The sequence below is a fragment of the Ammospiza nelsoni genome, chromosome 5 (assembly GCF_027579445.1).
Source record: "Ammospiza nelsoni isolate bAmmNel1 chromosome 5, bAmmNel1.pri, whole genome shotgun sequence".
Classification (NCBI taxonomy): Eukaryota; Metazoa; Chordata; class Aves; order Passeriformes; family Passerellidae; genus Ammospiza; species Ammospiza nelsoni.
In genome coordinates, this window is record NC_080637.1 from 47,375,118 (window position 1) to 47,397,091 (window position 21,974).

Sequence of the window (21,974 nt, forward strand, 5' to 3'; positions counted from 1 at the left end):
ACAACCCCGGTGCTGAGGCAGAATGTACACTATGCTTGTGTGGATAGCACAGAGTGAAGAAGGCTATACAGGGCCAAAAGTAATGCTTTCAGACAGAAGAGATGCTAATAAACCTGAGGTATGGGCTGACAGAAATCTTGTGCTGTTTGTTGAAGAGAAGTGCCAAGGTGTGCACGTGAAGGCACTTGGATGCCATTGCCTCAGCACATCCAGGTGATGGCTGGTGTGACCTGGGCAGGACATGGACAGCATGGTAAATTCCTTAACTGCTGTATCCTCAAGGACAAGCTGCTTTGTCCAATGTGGAAACACCCGGGCACTGGGAATATTTCTCTGTCTGCTCTGGGGTGCCCTGACCCCCAGGGGAGCTCTGACCTTGACCCTCATTCATGGAGAAAGTTTCCCAGACTTCAAGACAGACTAGAATTCACAAAAGTGTGAAATAGATTATAGAGAGTAGTGTAGGGGTATCACTGGTGGGAAATTTAGGTTTTGGGATTTTTAGTGTGTTGTGGATAGAAGCAAGATGGAAGGCACAGGGTGTCATCTTGGGATTCTCCTTCATGCTTCTTCTTCCTTCTTCTTCATGGGTTTGGGTGGCATTTTGTGATTGGGCAGAAAAGTCCCCATTGCAGCTTTTTGGGATCAGTTATTGGGTGAAAAGGGAAAATAATCTAGGTGTCAGTTCTTAATTGGATAGTTTAGTCTTAAAAGGCCTTGTAACAAGAGATCGTTAGCCATTTTGTGCCTTCTAATGAAAAGCTGCCAAACTCACAGTAGTGAGCCTGTTTTACTAATAAAAAATAATAAATACTTGGGTCCAAACATGAATTACTGTCTCAAGTGCCTTCAGTCCAGCCCCAGAGAAACCAACAGCCGGTACTGCCACAGTCCAGGGCACGACGATAAACAAATCCCTGGAAGTGCCTGGGGTTTTCAACTGGAATTTTTCTGTTTTCCAACCAATTATTGCTGTAACAAGGACAGAGCACAACAGCAGTGTCTGGAGTCCCTAACAAATGGCAGATTGCCGTTTTTCAGAGCTGGCTTCCTCCAGAAACACATAGCCTCACGCAGTATTCAATAAATTCCTACAAGGATGCTCACATTAGTTTTGCACTTGGAAAATTATGCCCCAGAGAGACCATTTAGGGAAGGCAGCACTTCAGCTGCTTTTAAGCAGTTACAGCCTGTAAGGGTTGGCAGAGCTCAGCTGAAACTGTAGTGCCCAGCCCAGCCCTGCATGAGCCCAGGAAACCAGAGGAGCTACTCAGCCTCAGCTGTGCAAAAAATGTGGGGCTCACAATTCCTCCTGGATTCCTCTTTCTGGCTTAATCAAGGGACAGTGCATCCTGAGGTCTGTGCTGCTTCAATCAAATGCCAGTTTAGAAAGAGGACAAAGGATCTGAGAGAAGCAAAGCTCCTGAGCATCCCTGCAGGCTGGGGTGCTGGGTAGCTGGTTTGCTGTTTGCTGTGTCTCTACCAGAATGCAGGAGCAGATTTCCATGGAGTGATGCTGAGCTCAGAGCTCCGCAGGCCACCCTGGGGCACTTGTTTGTTAGAGCAATCTTTGATGTTTTCCTCAGAGAAGGCCAGAAATGCTGCAGCCATGGCCAGAATTTGCTCAACATGGTTGCCCTTAACCCTTACAGGTTATTGACCCTGTCCCTTCTCTCCCATATCCTATAAAAGCTTCATGTGAAAAACTTGGTTATTTCACTAACTTCCCAACACCCCAAACCTGATCTAGGAGTTCCTCCAGCCTTTTTTCCTGGATCTATTCAGTTATACCAGCTGTGTCAGCTGTGCAGCGAGCCTGCAAGACTTCAGCTCGTGCTTGGAGTGATGGGGGTGAGGCCATGTGAGCCTTCCTCCCAGCAGGGACTCGGACAACAAGCCCACAAGACAATTTTGGGAAGATTTTTCCTCTCCGTGGATCATCTGATATGTAAGCCACTCTGTGTGAGTGGCAAACTGCATCCTCAAAGGTCAGCCTATGCTACTGGACCACAACAGAAGTCTTTTCTTGATTTATCAGTCCCTGTGTATTTTCTGAATTTGGCAGCAAAGAAGGAAGCTGGAAACAGCCCAAGCCAGGGCTACAGCCCAAACTCTTATCTCTGACCAGCTGCAGTGGTTAAATAAAGAGATGAGAATGCGTCTCTCCACCTCTGACTCTGAATTAGCAGGGAAAGACAGGGAAAATACTAAATTAGTTATCAGTGCACCAGTCATTAAACAAAATTTGTGGTATTTACTAGTTTTCCTTGGAGAGCATAACGCATTTCTGCACTTATGCTACTGCCAGAAAACTCCATCCAAATGGTAAATCCACACACGCAAATATTGATTTTTGTGCCTCAGTCTCAAAACCAGAGCTTTCTGTGCTCAAAACATTTCTTACCAAAATGGTGTTTGCTGGTCTATTTTAGTAAGCACGGCTTCCCAGCATGGCCTAGGTGCTGAACTGAAGGGGTAGTGTGTGGGCATGGGGGTACAGAGAACAAAAACTACTGAGGTGGATTTAGCAGCTCAAGGCCTGCCAAAGAATTCAGATTTTGTTCAGTTTACAGTCCTATCTGGAGGCAGGTCCCAGCTGATCCCATCTCCAGGCTGTGGGAGTTGAGTACTCCCCATCCAGGTTCTTTCAGATATTACATGAGGAGGGTTTAATGTTTAATTTCAAATTTTCCTAATGAGCATATTTGATATTAGATTGTGTCTTTAATTAGCAGAAGGATACTGCACTGAAATTACAGCCAAGCATAATAAAGCATTTGCAACAGACAGCTGAATCACTGTAGAAACAAAATTTTCATTAGTGGTGTTTGTATGCTCAATATCAGTTCTGTCCCCCTGCCCAGTCCCTGGGAGGGAATGGCTTGGTTGAAATCATCTCGAGCCTGTTGCTATCTCCAAACTTTTCCATTTGTTCCCCAGTTTTCACAAGTTATATTGGGCTGGTTCACGTGTACACGGCCCATCCTCCCCACCCCTCCTTTTCATCTGGCTTGCTCAGGAAGAAGGCAGGCTTTGCTGATGCTCTGAGGAAATCTGATGACCCACTGGTGCAGCTCTCTTGTCCGAAGCCATGGTAGCGCCTCCATCTCCCTGATGTTGAAATAAGCACAGTTTTCTTTTCAGTGCCTTATTCCTCCAGCTCCTGATGGTTCTGCCCCTCTCCTCCGAGCTCTCCTCTCCTGTGGCAATATGCTGCTCCATCAAAAATACTCAGGTTTTCTGTGCAAGGGAAGATTTTATTTCTTTCCTCCAGGTGAGATCAGTGTTTTCAGCATGGCAGAGGACCAGGGCATGAACACAGAGCAAAGCAGGATGTGTACAGCCCGCCTCATCCACAGAGGGCTTGGGGCATTTCCATTCTGCCCTGGAGAGTGACACAGAACATTCTGAAGGGAGGAAGAAGCACCAGCTGCCAGGGGGTGGAAAATAAGGAAAATGAAAACTTATACAATACTTATATTCAAAACTATTAGTTTGAAAGTACAAACATAACTCCAGAATTTTATTCACATATATCCTTAAAATATGATGTCTGGCAATATATTTTTGACTAATATTGACCTAAATTCAAAGTAGCATATAATGAATGATCTTTTAAACTTTAACACTTTAAAGGAGTACACAGAAATTATGTTTACCTTTAATACATAAAAGGATAAGAGAAGAACAACATTATTTCGAGATCAGTTTTTCAGCTGTGCCAGCTCAGGATGTTTTTACATGATGACATTTGGAATGTCCTAAGACCACTCCTGACATTCACTGAAGATAATTCAGAATATCTTTTGTTTCCAATATTGATATACATACACACACACACACACAAAAGAAGGAAGAAAACAGAAAGCCTAATCTATAGTAAAAACAAGAGTGATTTTTTTTTTTTGCTAATCAAGGAGCAGAAATTTCAGTCTATAGTTATAGTAAAGGTCATTTTGCAAAAAATTAAAGCCCAAAAATTTACTCCACTGCAGTAGCTCAAAATGAGCAAAACTAGCAGAAGTCACATGCTAATATAGCCTTAATAATATTTTAAAAATTCTATTCCACCTTCTGGTTAATATGTGATTACAGACAAAGGTTGCTGATGTGAAACTGGAATATTTAAGAAATGGGAGGTGAATATTAAAATAAACCAATAAAATTATTATTATCATGAAAAATTATTTAAAGCTGTTAAGAGATCTGAAATCATTAAAAATCGTGAAACAAAGATTATAGCACTTTGAATACAAATTAACCAAGAGTATTAATAAAAGACATAATGAAAATAACGAGAATTTTAAGTAATTCACACCAACCCCTGCCAATGATACAAAATATAACACGCGCACATATGCAAATGGTTTATACAAATCTAGATGGGGGGAAGCTTTCCGACTGTATGAACACTCACATCAATGCAATTTTTTTCCTGGAAGAGGATTATACCTCGCTTTACTTGCCGGACTTTACAGCGTCCTAAACGGGCAACAGCGAGCGATACTCCAGCATCGGTGACGCAATGGGGAAAATGGGCGGGAGCCCCGCCCCCTCCCTTTGCAGTCCTCAACCAGGTCGGACCGAGCCCTATAAAGGCCGCGGCGCGGGCGGTGTTCCCGCACACCGATAGCATCGGCAGCAGCAGCGCGCTTCTCAACATGTCTGGCCGGGGCAAGGGCGGCAAGGGGCTCGGCAAGGGCGGCGCCAAGCGCCACCGCAAGGTGCTGCGCGACAACATCCAGGGCATCACCAAGCCGGCCATCCGCCGCCTGGCTCGGCGCGGCGGCGTCAAGCGCATCTCGGGGCTCATCTACGAGGAGACGCGCGGCGTGCTCAAGGTCTTCCTGGAGAACGTCATCCGCGACGCCGTCACCTACACGGAGCACGCCAAGAGGAAGACGGTCACGGCCATGGACGTGGTCTACGCCCTCAAGCGCCAGGGTCGCACCCTCTACGGCTTCGGCGGCTAAAGCCTCACATTCCTGTCTTACAACCGCCTGAAAAAATTACAAAGGCTCTTTTAAGAGCCGCACACCTTACCAGAAAAAGAGCTGTGTTGCTTTAAAAGTGGCGTGTTAATTTCTTCCGATCTTGAATCGTTACTTTGTAACTCGTTGCTATATTGTAAGGTAGCATTTATTTTAATTTCTTGGCCAGAGACTGGCTAATAAGCGGGAAGCCAATATAGTTATCTAAACGTTCTGTATTTGGGGCAATGTACTGGCTGGCTAAGAAAGCTAAAAAATTGGCCAAGCAGCCTACACGCGTAGCCCCGTTTCGTGCTGAGGGCTGTAAGGTACCTAAGCGGGCATCTCTGAGAGGATTTCCCCCCTCATTGTGTAAAGAGTAGAAGTGGATACTTATTTATATTTACATAAAGGTAATGTCGGTTGTAATGCGACATTGGAGGCATCACCTCCCTAAGTCCCCTCTTAATGTTCAAAAAAGGTTCCCTTTTTTCTCTGAATGTCGTGTGTAGGAAATTCACCATTCATTCTTTGTGCTTTCGCTGTGTTTAAGGTTAGGAATACACTTCCTTTTAATTCAAGGTGCCAGAGGTGCTGTCCGTAGGTGGTGTCAGTGCCTGCCTTTCACCTGGAAGCCCTTCTGCGATCGGGCTCCAACGACAGCGCACCCGAGTAGGGAAATACTGCACATATATACAGTGAGGAAACGGGAAAATCACCTTACACCTCGTTGTGCTTCAGCAGCAACCTAAGGGTGCTTTACATGCTGAAAGATCCGGTCATTTGAAACCACTCTCCTTTGGATTAGAAAACTTACATTTGCAATTCAGTTTGATCCCCGAAACATCTAGTCTGCCAGATGAAAGGTACACGAAGTGGAACCCAGCCTCTCCCACCAACACTCCCTCATAATACACAACTCCACGCACCGCATAGTAACGAAAATCCAAGCCCCAAAAATACTGTTAATAATACTATTGAGGAAAAAAAAAAAAGGCAATTAGAGAAAAAAGCCCCCTGAATTTTCTATGCACTAAGCTCAGCACCATTTGCGATTTCTCCTTTCCCGTTTGAACATTTCTCGGTACAGGGCTATGTTTGAGGGGGTCTGTACAAACTGCGATACGAACCGCGCACCCTCGGAACAGGAGCGGCGGGGCCGGGCCCGGGTGGGGGCGGGGGTGGGGGGGGGGGGTGGGGGGGAGGTGAGCGCGGGCAGCCGTTGGTGAAGGCGCGCGCGCGCTCCGCTAGCGGCGGGCTTTTCGAAATTGAAAGCACCCAATGGGAGAGGCGCATTCCTGGCAGCCAATCAGGGAAGGCGCCAGGGCTATAAAAGCGGCCGCAGCAGCACCCTGCGCTCATTTCGTTTGTTCCGTTCGGCTCCGGCAGCTCTCGTCGTGTCCCGGCAGCGATGGCGCGCACGAAGCAGACGGCGCGGAAGTCGACGGGCGGCAAGGCGCCCCGCAAGCAGCTGGCCACCAAGGCTGCCCGCAAGAGCGCGCCGGCCACGGGCGGCGTCAAGAAGCCGCACCGCTACCGGCCCGGCACGGTGGCGCTGCGCGAGATCCGGCGCTACCAGAAGTCCACGGAGCTGCTGATCCGCAAGCTGCCCTTCCAGCGCCTGGTGCGCGAGATCGCGCAGGACTTCAAGACCGACCTGCGCTTCCAGAGCTCGGCCGTCATGGCGCTGCAGGAGGCCAGCGAGGCCTACCTGGTGGGGCTCTTCGAGGACACCAACCTGTGCGCCATCCACGCCAAGCGCGTCACCATCATGCCCAAGGACATCCAGCTGGCCCGCCGCATCCGCGGAGAGCGCGCCTGAGCTCCCTGCCGTAACCCTCGCAGACCCAAAGGCTCTTTTAAGAGCCACTACATTGCACAATTAAAAGAGCTGTAGCACTGCTTAAGATTTCCCTTGAAATTCACCTGGGATACTTTGCAAAACCACAAAGTAACGAGTGTTTTGAACACTGGTAAGGGGAAGTGTGAGACATGTCAGTTAAAGAAGGGTGATTACCGAGTCTGAGGCAGGATGGAGGGGTTTACATCCATGTGAGTGAGGGATGTGACACAGCTTTAAAGAGAAAGGGGGGTGGAGGGGCCAGACAGGGACACTCCCGTGTCTGGAGTCGACCCGTGCTAAGGAAATCTGCACCCTAAACCCTGGCTGGGTGTTTCAAGGCAAGGGCAGAAACATCCTGTGTCACTGTGCTGTATCGCTGTCAAACTTAACAGATTGCCTTAAGGGAGCCGTCCCTTTGCTCCAGCAGTTCTTAATACTGGGAACAGGAATATCCATCAAAATAAGTCACTTTAGATTATCTCAGATTTGATAATTATCATTTTACCTGGTATTAAAATAAATTGACTGCCACACTGAATGCACAGGATTCATGAGGCCTCTTGCATCACAGAAAAGTAACAGATTGAATAGTACTGTAGACACGAATAACTTACCAAATATTTCCAGATTTTTTTACCATAATAATACATAACTGGAGGGGAGGAAAGTTGTGGGATTTCTTTTGTTTTGGTTTGGGTTTTTGTTTTGTTTTGCTTTTTAGGTTGTTTTGTTTTGTTTTTTGTGGAGGGTGTTTCTTTCAATAAGTTTTATAAAAATCATGGAGTGAAAATTTATATATTCTTGCCCTAATGAGAGTTACTATATTTGTCTTTTAACTTGCATTTCTCCAGTAGTGATCACCATACATGATGTGTGCTGAGTTGACATTTCTGCAGCCAGTCCTTCAGCATTCTTCACGAGTTTCTGGAAGGACAGATATGTACACCTGCAGTTTTCGGCCTTCGAAGGACTCATCTCTGTTCAAATTCTTACTATGAGGCAAAGTCAGTCTAAGAAGAGTCTGAGAATCAAAAGGAGGAGTTAAAAATTAAACCTCAGATTCATAAGTAGCTGATGTTTCTCCAGTCATTTTTGGAATAATCTCCCTTTCTTCTCTCCATCTGCAAAAAAATCACATCTGGCACTTGGGATGCCACAGCCCTGAGGAGTGGGGAGCACTTGAAGCTGCTGTTAGGGGCCAGAGTGGCCGCCTGCTCTCTTTAGAGGCTCCTGGGCCCTGTGTGGCTGCTCAGAGATGCTGAGCTACAGATCCCGCCTGCCACAGACAGCGCTTGGGAACAGAAAGCAGAAAGACTTGCTGAGTTTGTCAGTCAGATAGAATAAAAATTTGTTGGGGGGGGTTCTGCCTCTTATCCCTTTTTTAATTTTCTCCCTTCTTTTTTCTTCTGCACACATAAAGCCCCCTGAATTGATTTATTGATCGTCATGGCCTGGTTTTGGAATAAGGTTGGAATTGAAGGAGAGTTGTGTAGTCAAGCATGATGAAGATTTCTCACTATCTTGATTAAGCTGCATGATGTCAAGAGAAAATTTTAACTAACAGCCTGGGGAGAGAAGGAAAAGTTTCAGTAGGCCATAAAAGTTCCATGTTCTTTTAAAGTCAGAGAAAAGAATAAACGAAAGGATAACCTCAGCCTTTCTTTCTTCCTTCTGCTTCAGTTGTAACAGAGCATATTAACACTAACTGGGAAAAAAAAATAAACTCTGTATTATTTCTAACAAGCAGCACCATTTTAATGCTGTAAGATCCTACTCAGTCCCTTTTAGAAATTTTACTGGAGATCAATAAGAAGATATTAACAACTTCCTCGTCATAATGAATAATTTTCTCATTCACTTTTGGGAGCAGTTTCCATAGACTGGAATCAGGGAAGGCTCTTTGTAGAGCCTGGGTGCGCACTATGAGCAGGCAGCAGTGACCCCTGCCTCTTTATTTACAATTGTAACACTTCTAAGGCTTTAGTCCTTATACTCTTTACTAACCTCTAATTTGGGCCAGGTCATGAATTTTGAGTCAGTTATAAATTGCAAGTGTGTAGCAACAAGTAGCATCGGGATAGAGGCTGCTGAAGTCTTAGAGAGTAGGCAGATATATTGTTACTTTTAATATTATAACGATAGAGTTCCTTTTAAATTACACTCAGGCACAGCCTCTGTACTTTTTCAGCAGGAGCATTGCCATGTGTAAATTCTCACCCCACTCTGCAAGTGGTGATGCACAAAAAAAAGAATAAAAGATAATAGAACCATTTCAACTAAAAGAGACTCTTAGTGATCATCTAGTACCAGCTGTGAAAGAGTTTCTATTATTTAATCCACCATATAACGTTGGAACTGCAGGAAAACATAGTGCGAGATGGAGGCAGAGGGGAGTGAGAAAGAGATGGATGGATCTGAAATTTATGAATGGAAAAAGAAAATAAGAAGGTGTTCATACAGGTATATAACATTTACATAGATGCATTGATATTTACTTTCATACCTACATCACTATGCTATGAGTATTTCTTGTATGTACCTTGGTTACCTCGTGGGTATTGTCTCAGAAAAATACCACAGGAATCCTCTAACAGGATTCCCCACATGCCATACTCAAATGCTTGAATTTTAATTTCAGAACAATTTGGCTGGTAACATTTACAGAGGGGTTTTGGACAGGCTTGAGCTCATTGTCAAGGACAGAGGAAAAGATGTGACAGCAAAGAAGCAAAATCAATAGAAATCTCAGTGCTTTATTTGTGAATTTGTAAAAAAGTTGACCTCTCTAAGATACTAAAAGAGTTGCAGTCTGTAAGACTTGGCACAACCAGAAATGGAACTAAAGGCCAACTGTAATTTCCTGACTACAAAGTTTTATTGAATCAACTGAATTCTGCCAAGTGTTGGCCTTTGGCGCATGTTCCTTTTCTGACTCAGTTTTCTTGTCTTCAAACACAAACCACTTGTCTTTAACTCCCAGAACTGCACAAGCCTATTTCCCACAGGCCTCCCCTTGGCTGAATCTGCCAAGCCTGGCAGCTGCTTTCTGTTCCTCGGCTGATGTGGCCCCAAGCAGAAGCCACAAAACTTTCTGTGCGCCACTGGTCTCCATGAATTGGGAAAAGAGGAGAGGAGACTTGTCAGAAACAGCAAACCACCAGATTCTCTTTGCCTTTCCAGGTACTCATTGGCATCTTCTCCAGCCTGTCCTCAGACTTAACACATATAAACCAACCCACCCACCCCCCGTCCCCCACAAAAGAAAAAAAAGATATTAGACTAAATTTTTGAATTTCTCAATTTTTAATCCCATCATTGAGTTTATAATCTTAGCACTCCTCTTTTAGTCGCATTATAGAACTGAGATATCCAGTTAAAATTTCAAGAGTACATCACAGTTGAAGCATATATGTATACAATACTTAATAAAACTATATATAAACTTTATAAAACTATACATATTCAAATATAAACTATGTAAAACTATATATATATACTTAATACCATAATACTTAATCAAAAGCTGTTTGAAACTTGATAATATTTTTCTTGCAATGCTAACTCAGGTTATACCTTTCAGTGTACTTTAAAGTATCTAAACTATTCCAAATAGAGTATTTTACAGAAAATATCACGTTGGAAGTAGGAGAGGGAAAAGGGGCAGGGAAAAACAGGTGTCAGCTGTCTGACCTAGTATATTTTCCAGTCGATGTATTTGAAGGGTCAGTTGCTTTGCGCAATTAACTTATTCTGTGCAGTTGAATGGGCATTAGGGAGCACCGCACTAGAACAGCATGCAACGCTGCCTAAAACAAGAAAGCAGCTCAAGTACTTAAAATTACTGGCATGCTTACATTGAAATTGCAATAACTTTTGAGAACTTCGAAATCGCTTTTTTTTTGAGTATAAGGCAGGCAGTGTTTCAACTCTCTTGTGCAATGTAGTGGCTCTTAAAAGAGCCTTTAGGGTGTGAGAAGAATAATTCAGGACGACATCGAGGGCACTCGGGGCAGGGAGCTCAGGCGCGCTCTCCGCGGATGCGGCGGGCCAGCTGGATGTCCTTGGGCATGATGGTGACGCGCTTGGCGTGGATGGCGCACAGGTTGGTGTCCTCGAAGAGCCCCACCAGGTAGGCCTCGCTGGCCTCCTGCAGCGCCATGACGGCCGAGCTCTGGAAGCGCAGGTCGGTCTTGAAGTCCTGCGCGATCTCGCGCACCAGGCGCTGGAAGGGCAGCTTGCGGATCAGCAGCTCCGTGGACTTCTGGTAGCGCCGGATCTCGCGCAGCGCCACCGTGCCGGGCCGGTAGCGGTGCGGCTTCTTGACGCCGCCCGTGGCCGGCGCGCTCTTGCGGGCAGCCTTGGTGGCCAGCTGCTTGCGGGGCGCCTTGCCGCCCGTCGACTTCCGCGCCGTCTGCTTCGTGCGCGCCATCGCTGCCGGGAGTCAAATCCTCCGAAGCAGAGAGAGGGAAATGAATACTGCGGCGCTTCCAAGGCCGCTTTTATAGCCCGGCCCCGTCTGTGATTGGTCGCAAGAGGCGCCTCTCCCATTGGCTGACGTGCGATCCCAGCCCGGTGCTGAAGCTCGGCCGGAGCTTCCCGGCCCCGCTCCCTCTGCAAATCGCTCGGGGCGGGCCGTGAATGTCGGACGCTGTGCTTGTATCCCTGCTGCTTCTCCCGCTCTGCATCTCTGCCGATCCCCCTGACAGATGGGAAACAGCGGAGAGGCCAAAATTCTGCACGTTACTTGCACTTTATATTTTCTTTCTTTGTGTCTTTGTTTTGGTTTGCTATTTTTAATGACGGGCTGATTACAAGAGAAGGAAAATGTTCTTTCAGTGTGGTACAGAGCTCCTTACGTGAATAGGCACGTTATTCCCTAAGACACAAAGCACAGATAAGCTGGTACCTGGAAACAGTGGCACTCAAAAAAATCCGTAGCACACGTTTGTAGCTATGACATGTAACAATCTGCAATGATGGAGGTGATTTTTAAGCTACTATTTTCACGTTTTTCATGTTTTAATTTCACTAGGAAGTTCTGAAGGAAAAGCTTTACATATGATCAGACAACACAGTGATGATGATAATACTTAGGCCATTGACTTTTTTTTTCTGAAAGTAATTGAAAGAGAAGATGGTATTAGTCTCCCACCTAATTTTCCGCTAATCATGAGGCTGTGAGAAAACCAGACTAGACCACAAATCCATATTTATATCATTGATTGCAGGTGCCGAATAATTTTCAAAGGTTTCATATAAAGTTAACCCATCCCTTCCGTCTCTCCTCCCAATCACGCCCCAAATAATCACTAGGAAACAGTATTAAATTTACTCGTTTATTTTAAAAGTAAATGTGTCATAGACAAGGAAACGAAGGGGGTGGGGGGAGGGAGGGAAATAGAAATATCAGAAAGAAAACATTCACTCCAGGGCAACTTTCCGATTCTTCCGTAGTTGAAACATTATTTCAAATTAATTCTTAGTCTAATACAAAATTTTAAAAAATTAAGACATGGAAGGACTTCACATAATTGTTTAAATCAATGGACATTGCAAAAATACATTCAAATTAAAGAGTATTTGAAGCGATTTTTACAAGAGAATTTGGAACTCAAAAGAACCGTCTCATTCAACTCCCTGTTAACAGCAAACAGACACACTGCAGAGCCCCCATAAACATTAGTAGCATTGCGCTAACAGCTTTAGAAAGACTTAAAAATAGTATAGTTTTCTTTAGTTCTTGCAACACTGTAACACAGCTCTTTTCAAGGAATAGGTGGGTGGCTCTTAAAAGAGCCTTTGGGGTTTTTGTGGCGGTGGTCCGGCAGGACGTTCACGTTTTAGCCGCCGAAGCCGTAGAGAGTGCGACCCTGGCGCTTGAGGGCGTAGACCACGTCCATGGCCGTGACCGTCTTCCTCTTGGCGTGCTCCGTGTAGGTGACGGCGTCGCGGATGACGTTCTCCAGGAAGACCTTGAGCACGCCGCGCGTCTCCTCGTAGATGAGCCCCGAGATGCGCTTGACGCCGCCGCGCCGAGCCAGGCGGCGGATGGCCGGCTTGGTGATGCCCTGGATGTTGTCGCGCAGCACCTTGCGGTGGCGCTTGGCGCCGCCCTTGCCGAGCCCCTTGCCGCCCTTGCCCCGGCCAGACATGCTGAGAAGCGCGCTGCTGCTGCCGATGCTGTCGGTGTGCGGGAACACCGCCCGCGCCGCGGCCTTTATAGGGCTCGGTCCGACCTGGTTGAGGACTGCAAAGGGAGGGGGCGGGGCTTGATTCTGGCTCCCGCCACCTCCCCGCTTTCTCTGCGGCGCGGCCCGCGAGCGGAAAATTTCGGGATTTGTGTGAATTTCCCTTCCCCCAGGCACAATGGGTTCGGTGTTTCTGTCGCTTTTCGGTGCGTTTCTTGTGTTTCAGGTAGCAAGGACGGCATGTCTGGTTTTTTATGATGTTTCATGTATTTTTTAAAGCTTTGATATTTCGTGATATCTTAGGGAAAAAAGCTCATTCATAGAAAGTTACCCCACTTATCGATTCACTTTAATTATGCTCCAATTTGTTATTTTCAAGGAGTCATATCTTACGTATTTCGGTTTCACCTGCTTGTATGGATTCTCCTGAGCGGCTGCTCTGTTTATACAGTTACTTCACTTTTTTTATCAATGGATAATCTTGCAGCAAATTCTGTCCAATCATGTTCCTGAGAAATTCTACCCATCCTCATTTTTTTTCTCACATCTTCATTTCCCACCATCTCTGAATGTTATCTCAAGGTGAATTTACCAGGCCAGGTATGCTAACCGAGATTTTACAGGTTTCAGTTTAATATTTTAAAGTAAAAGTATATTTTTTTGACAAATATTTTTACAGTATTTTCCAGTGTGGTAGTGTCATAAACAGGAGCATGTCTATTTTTAGAGCAATTGAAAATCAAATATTGAAAAGAAGGTTGTTTTTGCATTTTTCGGGTATTTATTTATTCTGGGTTTGGTCTCTTTAGTGGAGGAAAATGTTCTGAGATTTTGCTGTTGAAATCAAGCTGTATTTAGCAAAAGTTATTCAGTAAATAATTTTCGACCTGAAAATTTTCTGGAAGGATAAAAGAAGTTTCCTGCGTTGGGTGTTTGCTGCCCTCTCATTGATGTTTTTTGATTGCTTGATAGTGTTTTTTTTTCTGACTGTCTGGGCAGCTTTATGTAATGTGTGCTTTCATGAGGATCCAATGATTGAACAATCATCAATCCATCTTCCCACAGACCACAGGCAGAGAAGTTGCACCTGTTAGCAGAGAAATCACTGTTCAGTGGCCCCTCCTGCTCTGAGAAATTAAAATAATGGGACCTGTCATATGTTCATGCACCATCTTTCCAGCACAGGCCTAAGGGAAACCCAAATGGGGCAAGGCAAATATCAAAACTCTGAAAGAGACATCCTGAAATTTCAAACCTCTGACAAAGGCTCTGTTCCACAAGGAACTTGACAGTATTCTCACCTGGGCTGTGGAGATCCTTCTGGAATGCAGGGGGAGGGAATGCCGCAGCTCAGGTCACGGTGGTGCCTTTCCCAAGGTTAGTTTGTTCCCTTCAGGGAGGAACTTTCAGGGACCTTGCCTGGACTGCTGAGGGAGATCAGGCTGTCAGGAGAAACTGGGCACTCTGCAGTCAGCTCTGCTGTCACTTCCAGGAGATTTTGGGAGTAAGGTAAGTGTGTACTGCACAGGTAAGGATGCACTTGGTGTTGTGCTTGCAGAAGGTTTTTCAGTCTCTGAGTCCCCAGGGTGTCACCAACAGGGCAGTTTAGCGCTACCTGCTGCAGAACTCCCTGAACCACTCTGCTCTGAAAATCCAGACCTTCAGGCCATTCAAGCAGACTTCAGGGACTCTGATTCCATCACAGCTCCTCACTAGGAACTGTTTCCACTTGCAGATGCCTGCCATGAGGCTATCACAAAATCCTGGGAAAATCACATACCTAAGCATCTTGTGATAAGTTGTCCAGTTCTGTAAAGCTGAGCTTTTCTTTCTGTTTCTTTTTCTTTTTACTTTTTTTCCCCAGTGGGATAAAATGAGATTAAAGCCTCATAATGTAAATCCTGCTCCATAATGAGCTGCTTCTGCCCAAGGATCTGTGACTACCTATAACATTTTCCTCTGTCTCTTTCTGTCTGTTTGCTTTGCAAAGGGTCAGAAACCACTTGGAAAAGGACTTTAAAAAAAAGTAATAGATACATGCTTTTTCATAGCATTAGTGTTTTAACTGTTGACAGAAATTCACAACTAATAAAAGGGAGCAAGTTTCATGCTAAATTCCAGCTCTTCTTCACTCACAGCTGATTCTAAATTATATATCAGATATCATCTGTTCTGTGAGGTACCTTTGATAAAATTGAACAGTAACTTAGGATCCATTGAATCATTTCCTATGGAAGAGACATTCAAAGATCATAAAACTGACCTCTGTGTGGCATTAAGAGTACAGAAACTTGGCAGAAAATGAACACTCTTGCATTCCAGCTGGTTCTCACACATCAGAGGGGCTGGGTGCAGCTGGCCTTAATTTCTGATTCTTGAAAATTCAGCCCTGTAAGCCTGGTAGTGTAAAATAAGAAGCATGAGCACAGATTCACAAATAGTGCAGTTTCACAATTCAGCTCTATAGATGTGGTTGCATTCAATAAGAACTGCTGTAATCACAGACTGGAGAGCAGATTTGTTTCCTGAAGAAACAGAACTACAAACTCAGAATTGCCAGGGTTAAATTCACTATGATAGAGCTTCAACAAGAACAATAATGTTGTGTTAACCCAGACAACATTATTACTATTATTATTATTATTATTATTATTATTATTATTATTATTATTATTATTATTATTATTATTATTGCTGTTATTGCTATTATTATGTGATGAAGCTTACCAAGAAGGCCTGCCCAGCTGGGAGTAGAGAGAGGAGAGTAGCCTGTGTCCTGGCTCCAAGGTCTTTTTGTCTTCCCCCCAAACAGGTTACATTTCTACCCCCCTTATATAAAACATAATCTTATCCCACTCTCCCTCTTATGTGTGGCATGATCTAGGTGGAGAGCTGAGTGCTACAGTCACACGTGTGGTAGCACATACCTTGTAAAAGTTATTAGCATATGCAGTAGCTTGCAATTTAACATATAAGTGACTTTAGGCAAAAGTTACTTTTTTGGTCATGTGCCCTTAAATATTCAGATCATGACTTTCCTCCATTTTTGCTGTTCCTCAGAGCTGAAGTGTGACCATCCTATCTTCACCTCCAGCCCAATCATTCTCCCTTGGCATCAAGAACACATCTCCCGATGTGCAGAGACAACAGGAGGTGCAGTGCAGGCATGGGCAGTGAGCTTCAGCCCTTGCCTTGGCCTTGGTTGTCATCCCACATCTCTGTGCTGTAGGCAAGGACTTCTTTTACTAGATGAAATTTCAATGTTTGATGTAAACCATAATTCTATTTTTTTTTTTCATTTTAATTCTTTCATAGCTGCTGGAAGCCCAACCCTGAAATCATTGAAAAAAAGAGTCCTGCAGTCACTGAAGTTTTTCATGATGTCTCAGCAGTTCATGCAGGACTGATGAACAAAACTCATGTGGGAATGGAAGTGCAAAGAGATTGACAAAACACTGTGTGCAAAATCAAAGTCAGAATGCAACATAACTCCAAATCTAGAAATAATTGTCCAAAATTCACTATCGAGAGTGCATGGGGATCCCAGGAGGAGTCACATTGATGCCTTCATTGTGCTTTGACAACATGTTATGTAGAGGAGAGATCTCAAATTCCCACAGAAAAAAGTATTTTATAACCCTGTGTCCAGCAGAGCACTGGGTGCATTGTGATCTAGATGGTAAAAAATAAACTTGGGAAGGAAAACTCTGTTGTGTAATCTTACTGTCAAAGGTGTCTAAGTTGAAAAGTGTTTCTGTGCCCAAATTCAAGCTGGTTCAGGTCTGTACTGACAAGCAAGCAGCAGAGACCAGGTCTGGTATAATGCTATTTATGTTGCCCTCTTCCAGAGTCCTCATCTGGCTGTCCCCAGCTTCCTGCCAGACATTGTAGGTGTTTCACAACTGAAAACAGCTCCTTCCTTTTGAGACCCTGTAAACTTAGTCTTGAAATGTACATAACTTACATTTTACAGCTTGATTAGCCCAGGTTAATAGGAAGGACTTTTTCCCTTCTTTACTCAGCTGTCATGGTTTAACCCCAGCCAGCAGCTTAGCACTGTGCCGGTGCTCCCTCATTCTCTCCCCACAATTTTACCTGCAGTGCATGAACCTGTATGATTTGGAGCATCCCTGTGGTGAGCTGGGATCAGCTGTCCTGGCTGTGTCCCCCCCACCTCCCTGTGCACCCCCAGGCTCCTCATGGGTGAGGTGAGAAGCAGGAAAGGCCTTGGATCTGTGTAAGCACTGCTCAGCGATAACTGAAACATCCCTGCATTATCAACACTGTTCCCGGCATAAACTTTAAACAACTTTGTGCCTGAACTGACACAGTTTGCTTTTTATGGAACTCTAGCTTCTAATTTTCTCTACCAAACGTAGAAGATATCTTAATAAATTAGTAGAACAGTTTCACTAGCAATAAAACTGCACTTTTGATGTTATTAAGAATAAAGCCCTTAAGGGAGATTTGTTTATTGTTTTTGAAAGACATGATGAGGCCAGGCAGAATAAACCTGACAACAGCTGCCATTAAATATATAGATATACACAAGAAGTACAGGAATAACATAACCCACTAAGAGAGAATGAACACATAGAGAAACACATGTTTGAAAATTCCCTGGTTTTGTGGTAATCTGACAGGCCATTTGGCTTTGTGGTGATTAATGCTCATGAAAAACTGTGTAGCCCCATCATAAAAAAGTGATCATCAGTAGAAAATTATTTGTTATTCTTGGGGAGGGGGGTAATTTAAACAGAATCCTTGGCAGGATCCTATGTCTGTTTTGTTATATGTAGGCTTTATCCAACTCAGTGGTTCATTTGGCACTATTGGAACACCACAGATTTTTGATATTACGTTTATTAAGTACATATGTGAAATAAACAGCTGACCATATGGAAGAGAAAATGTGGGAACCCAGGGCACTGGGAATATTTCTCTGTCTGCTCTGGGGTGCCCTGACCCCCAGGGGAGCACTGACTTTGACCCTCATTCATGGAGAAAGTTTCCCAGACTTGAAGACAGACTAGAATCCACAAAAGTGTGAAATAGATTATAGAGAGTAGTGTAGGGGTATCACTGGTGACAAATTGAGGTTTTGGGATTTTTAGTGTGTTGTGGATGGAAGCAAGATGGAAGGCACAGGGTGTCATCTTGGGATTCTCCTTCATGCTTCTTCTTCCTTCTTCTTCCTGGGTTTGGGTGGCATTTTGTGATTGGGCAGAAAAGTCCCCATTGCAGCTTTTTGGGATCAGTTATTGGGTGAAAAGGGAAAATAATCTAGGTGTCAGTTCTTAATTGGATAGTTTAGTCTTAAAAGGCCTTGTAACAAGAGATTGTTAGCCATTTTGTACCTTCTAAGCTGAACTCAGCTTTTCAGCAAACAGAGGTGAAAAGTGGTGAGCCTGTTTTACTGATAAGAAATAATAAACACTTGAGTCCAAACATGAACTACTGTCTCAAGTGCCTTCAATGCAGACCCAGAGAAACCAACAGCCGGTACTGCCACAAGAAAACAAATCAAACAAGGTCTTCCTTGTAATAAATTGCAATACTGGACCCTTGGTTATTGGCTTTATTTTTTTTTTTACCTTTATTCTAATTTTGGGGCAGTTTAATATTTAATCATAAAGTATATCCTTTTGCTTTTTGTTGAAGTTATGTCCAGACACAAGACACCAGCATGTAGCACACCTTAGAAAACACTGAGCAGAGCTCATCTATTTTCTCTCTTACTTCAGTATCATAAAGTAATCTTAACATGTTTAATGAAAAAAATTAATGACCGTATGTCAAAAAAATATGTCAGAAGAGTGAGATGTGTTCCCCCTCTTCACTGCAATCACGAATCACACAACTGAACCTCAGTCCAGTAGGTTAGCAAGAAATTTGAGCCATGACAGCAAAAGAGTAAGCCCTGAGTTTTTCTTAGGATATCAGCTTTTCTTATGTCCAGAATAGGAATCTGTTTAGGAATAGGAATCTTATTCTTATTAGCTAGAGGAACCTGCTGAGGGTGGTGTGGGGTCCCGAGGGAGAGACAGTGATCAGACACCGTGTTAGTGACTTGGTAATTTAACATAAATTGTTTCTGAGGGAGAATCAGTCTGGAGCAGTGCACAGCTCTCCCCCAGCCGAGCTCAGATGGCATCTGCAGGGCCTGTAGTGGCCAAGCCGAGGGGAAAGGTGGATGAGAAATTATTGATTTGGGTTACTGACTGATATGCCAATGGTGCAACTGGTATAAACATGACATTGCTCTTATCCCTGCAGGATGAGTTTTCCCAGGCCACTCTTGCTCTTTGCCACTGCACTCCCTTTTCCCAGTAGGTACCTTTGCTGTGCTGTGCTGCCCAACTCAGCTTCACCAGTTTAACAGGAATTTTTGGTTTGATGATAATTTTGCTCCTGTAATTGACAGTATAACCTCTGGAGCTCATATGTACAGTGCACTCAGTGTTCCTGCACACATACACCCCTTCTTGTTGTGTGGAGCAATTTCCCACAATATTTGAGTCATCTCCCAAGTGAAGGATCAGCTTTGCTCGATCTTTGTGCTCATTAACAAGGTAAATCCCCACCCGCAGGCTCTGATCACCTCATCCTCCCTGTAAGCCGCTTCCTCACAGAGCAGTCGCAGTGAAAGGAAGCGCGCACTGCATCCTTTAAACGGAGACGGGAGAATCGCCAGTGACCCCAGCTACAGGCTGCTATGTGTGCAGAAAATATCTAGTTTGTATGGTCCGATTTGTGCAAAAATGAACACCCGGGAAAGAAGTGAGCGCGGCAGCTCCAATGAGCGGATTTTGTGCGTCGGAGCGGAGAACTGCACCGAGGCAGCTCGGAACCTCGAAGTCCCCGATCCCCGAGGCCCTACGGCTCCCAAAGCAGGCAGGGAACTGGACGGGAATGAAAAGGCCGAGGGGATGAGGGAGGCGGGAGAGGCGGTACAAACCTAGCAGGGAATTCAGGAGCCTCTCCCGCCGAGTGAGTGTGGGTAGAAAGGTGGAGCGCCTTTTTAACCTGAGAATTGCCGGGCGCTAGAAAGGCCCGAGAGCGAGGGCCAATGCTTGCGGAGCGCGGGCTTTTCGAAAAGTGCCCGGCTCGGGGGCGGTGCGAGCGGCGCTTCCCTGCGCGGCTCTGCCTGATGGGAATGAACTCGGGGAGCCGCAGCATCCCCATCCTCATCCCGATCCCCATCCCCACTCCCCTTCCCCGGAGCACACCGAGCGGTGCTCTCGCTACCCCGAAGAGCTCCGGTTAGCCCCGATTCCTGCACCGAACGGGGAGCTGTTCGCTCTAGGATAATTTGTTTAAATGAGCCGTGCCGCGGTGAGCTCCGCTGCGGTGCCGCTGCGCACCGGCAAAGAACGAGAGCGCAAGGAAGTTACCGGGTACACCTAAAAGCGACAGCAACGGGGAAAACAACAACAAAAAAGTTTTTAATTGCGCACGGATAACACGAAGATAGACTTTAAAAAAAAATTATTTAAGAGTTCCAGCTCCTTTTGTGAAAACTTGGGTGGCTCTTAAAAGAGCCGTTGGGTTTATCTGCAAGGCAGACGGGGTTTTTCAGCACCATTTATTTTTTCTTAGGTGCCGCCTTCTTCGCCTTGGCTGCTTTCGGCTTGGCCGCCTTGGGCTTGGCTGCTTTGGGCTTCACCGCTTTCGCCTTAGCCGGGCTCTTGGCTGCTGCCGCCGCTTTTTTGGGCTTGGCAGCCTTTGTCGCCTTCTTGGGACTCTTGGCCGCTTTCTTGGCCGCTGCAGCCGCCGGCTTCTTCGCCTTCTTGGGGCTCTTCTTCGCTGTTACCGGCTTCTTGGGCTTCTTAGCGGCGCTGGCAGGCTTTTTGGCCGCCGGCTTCTTGGGCTTGGCTGCGGCAGTTTTTTTCTTCGGGGCTTTCTCCTTGCCTTCTCCGGGTTTCTTGCTGAGGCGGAAGGAGCCGGAGGCGCCGGTGCCCTTGGTCTGCACCAGGACACCCTTGCTGACGAGGCTCTTGATGCCTAGTTTAATGCGGCTGTTACTTTTCTCCACATCGTAGCCGCCGGCGGCCAGCGCCTTCTTGAGCGCGGCGAGCGAGAGCCCCTTGCGCTCCTTGGAGGCGGACACGGCCTTGGTGATCAGCTCGGTGACGCTGGGCCCCGCGGGCTTGCGGGCCTTGGAGCCGCTCGCCGCCTTCTTCGGCTTCTTGGCGGCGGGGGCTTTGGCCGGGGCCGGGGCGGCGGCGGCGACGTCGGGCGCGGCGAGGGGAGCGGTCTCGGCCATGTCGGCTCGGGGCGATCCGGGCGAACAATGGAGGCGCCGCCGCCGCCGCCCCTTTTATAGCAGCGCCGCGCGCGCTGATTGGTGCGCGGGCCCGCGCCCCGCCGCCCGCCGCCGCGCCCGCTGTGTTTCTTCACGGCCCAAAAATGAGTTTTTCTTCGCGAAATCTGCCGCCCGTGCGCCCCGTTTCCTGCCGGGAGGGAAGGGGGGAGTCTGTCCTACAGGCTTGTGGAGTTTCCCCCCAGAAGGAGCAGAAATGAGGGAAACGCGACCGCTGAAACTCGGCGGCGGGCGGCTGCAGAGACCTCGGCAGAGAGAAACCTTCGGTTTATATTTTAAATTAAAAATTTACCGTGAGCTAAATGGGCACAAAAGGCACAAAATCCTGTTCTTTAGAAGGTTCTCTACAGAGTAGAGAAAAACCAGAGTGGTTTAAGCGGTTGGTGTCGGAGAAAATGGACATTTAATCCGAGGAAGTAACACAGTTTGCCCCACGGTCCCAGGCGCTGATGCAGAGCCGGCTCCGCGGCTGAGCCGCTTCCCCCCGAAAACACCGCGCTCGGTCTCTTCTGAGATCGCGGCCTCTCAGCCGGTGCCTTTTGGGAGATGTTCGTGCTTTAGCAGCGTGTGGGAAAGTCCATGTTCCTTTCCTTGTGCTTGGGCATTTCAGTGGAACAAAGCACCGACTGCGTGCACCCTCTGTACGTTGA

At 46.0% G+C, this 21,974-nt stretch overlaps 5 protein-coding genes across 5 annotated transcripts; 2 read left to right on the forward strand and 3 right to left on the reverse strand.

The window, feature by feature from the left end:
- The first annotated feature begins 4,638 nt into the window (after positions 1-4,638).
- LOC132073769 (histone H4) lies at positions 4,639-5,017 on the forward strand. Its single transcript, XM_059472997.1, has one exon. The coding sequence runs from the start codon at positions 4,662-4,664 to the stop codon at positions 4,971-4,973; it is 312 nt and encodes a 103-aa protein (XP_059328980.1). The 5' UTR covers positions 4,639-4,661; the 3' UTR covers positions 4,974-5,017.
- A 1,350-nt stretch (positions 5,018-6,367) lies between these two features.
- Positions 6,368-6,839, forward strand: LOC132073746 (histone H3). The gene has a single exon (XM_059472974.1). It carries the CDS (start codon positions 6,382-6,384, stop codon positions 6,790-6,792), a length of 411 nt encoding a protein of 136 aa, XP_059328957.1. The 5' UTR covers positions 6,368-6,381; the 3' UTR covers positions 6,793-6,839.
- A 3,505-nt stretch (positions 6,840-10,344) lies between these two features.
- Positions 10,345-11,248, reverse strand: LOC132073774 (histone H3). The gene has a single exon (XM_059473002.1). The coding sequence runs from the start codon at positions 11,240-11,242 to the stop codon at positions 10,832-10,834; it is 411 nt and encodes a 136-aa protein (XP_059328985.1). The 5' UTR covers positions 11,243-11,248; the 3' UTR covers positions 10,345-10,831.
- Positions 11,249-12,135: 887 nt separating this feature from the next.
- LOC132073768 (histone H4) lies at positions 12,136-12,988 on the reverse strand. Its single transcript, XM_059472996.1, has one exon. The coding sequence runs from the start codon at positions 12,963-12,965 to the stop codon at positions 12,654-12,656; it is 312 nt and encodes a 103-aa protein (XP_059328979.1). The 5' UTR covers positions 12,966-12,988; the 3' UTR covers positions 12,136-12,653.
- Positions 12,989-20,512: 7,524 nt separating this feature from the next.
- On the reverse strand, positions 20,513-21,267 carry LOC132073740 (histone H1.03). Its single transcript, XM_059472967.1, has one exon. It carries the CDS (start codon positions 21,265-21,267, stop codon positions 20,587-20,589), a length of 681 nt encoding a protein of 226 aa, XP_059328950.1. The 3' UTR covers positions 20,513-20,586.
- Between the last annotated feature and the right edge of the window lie 707 nt (positions 21,268-21,974).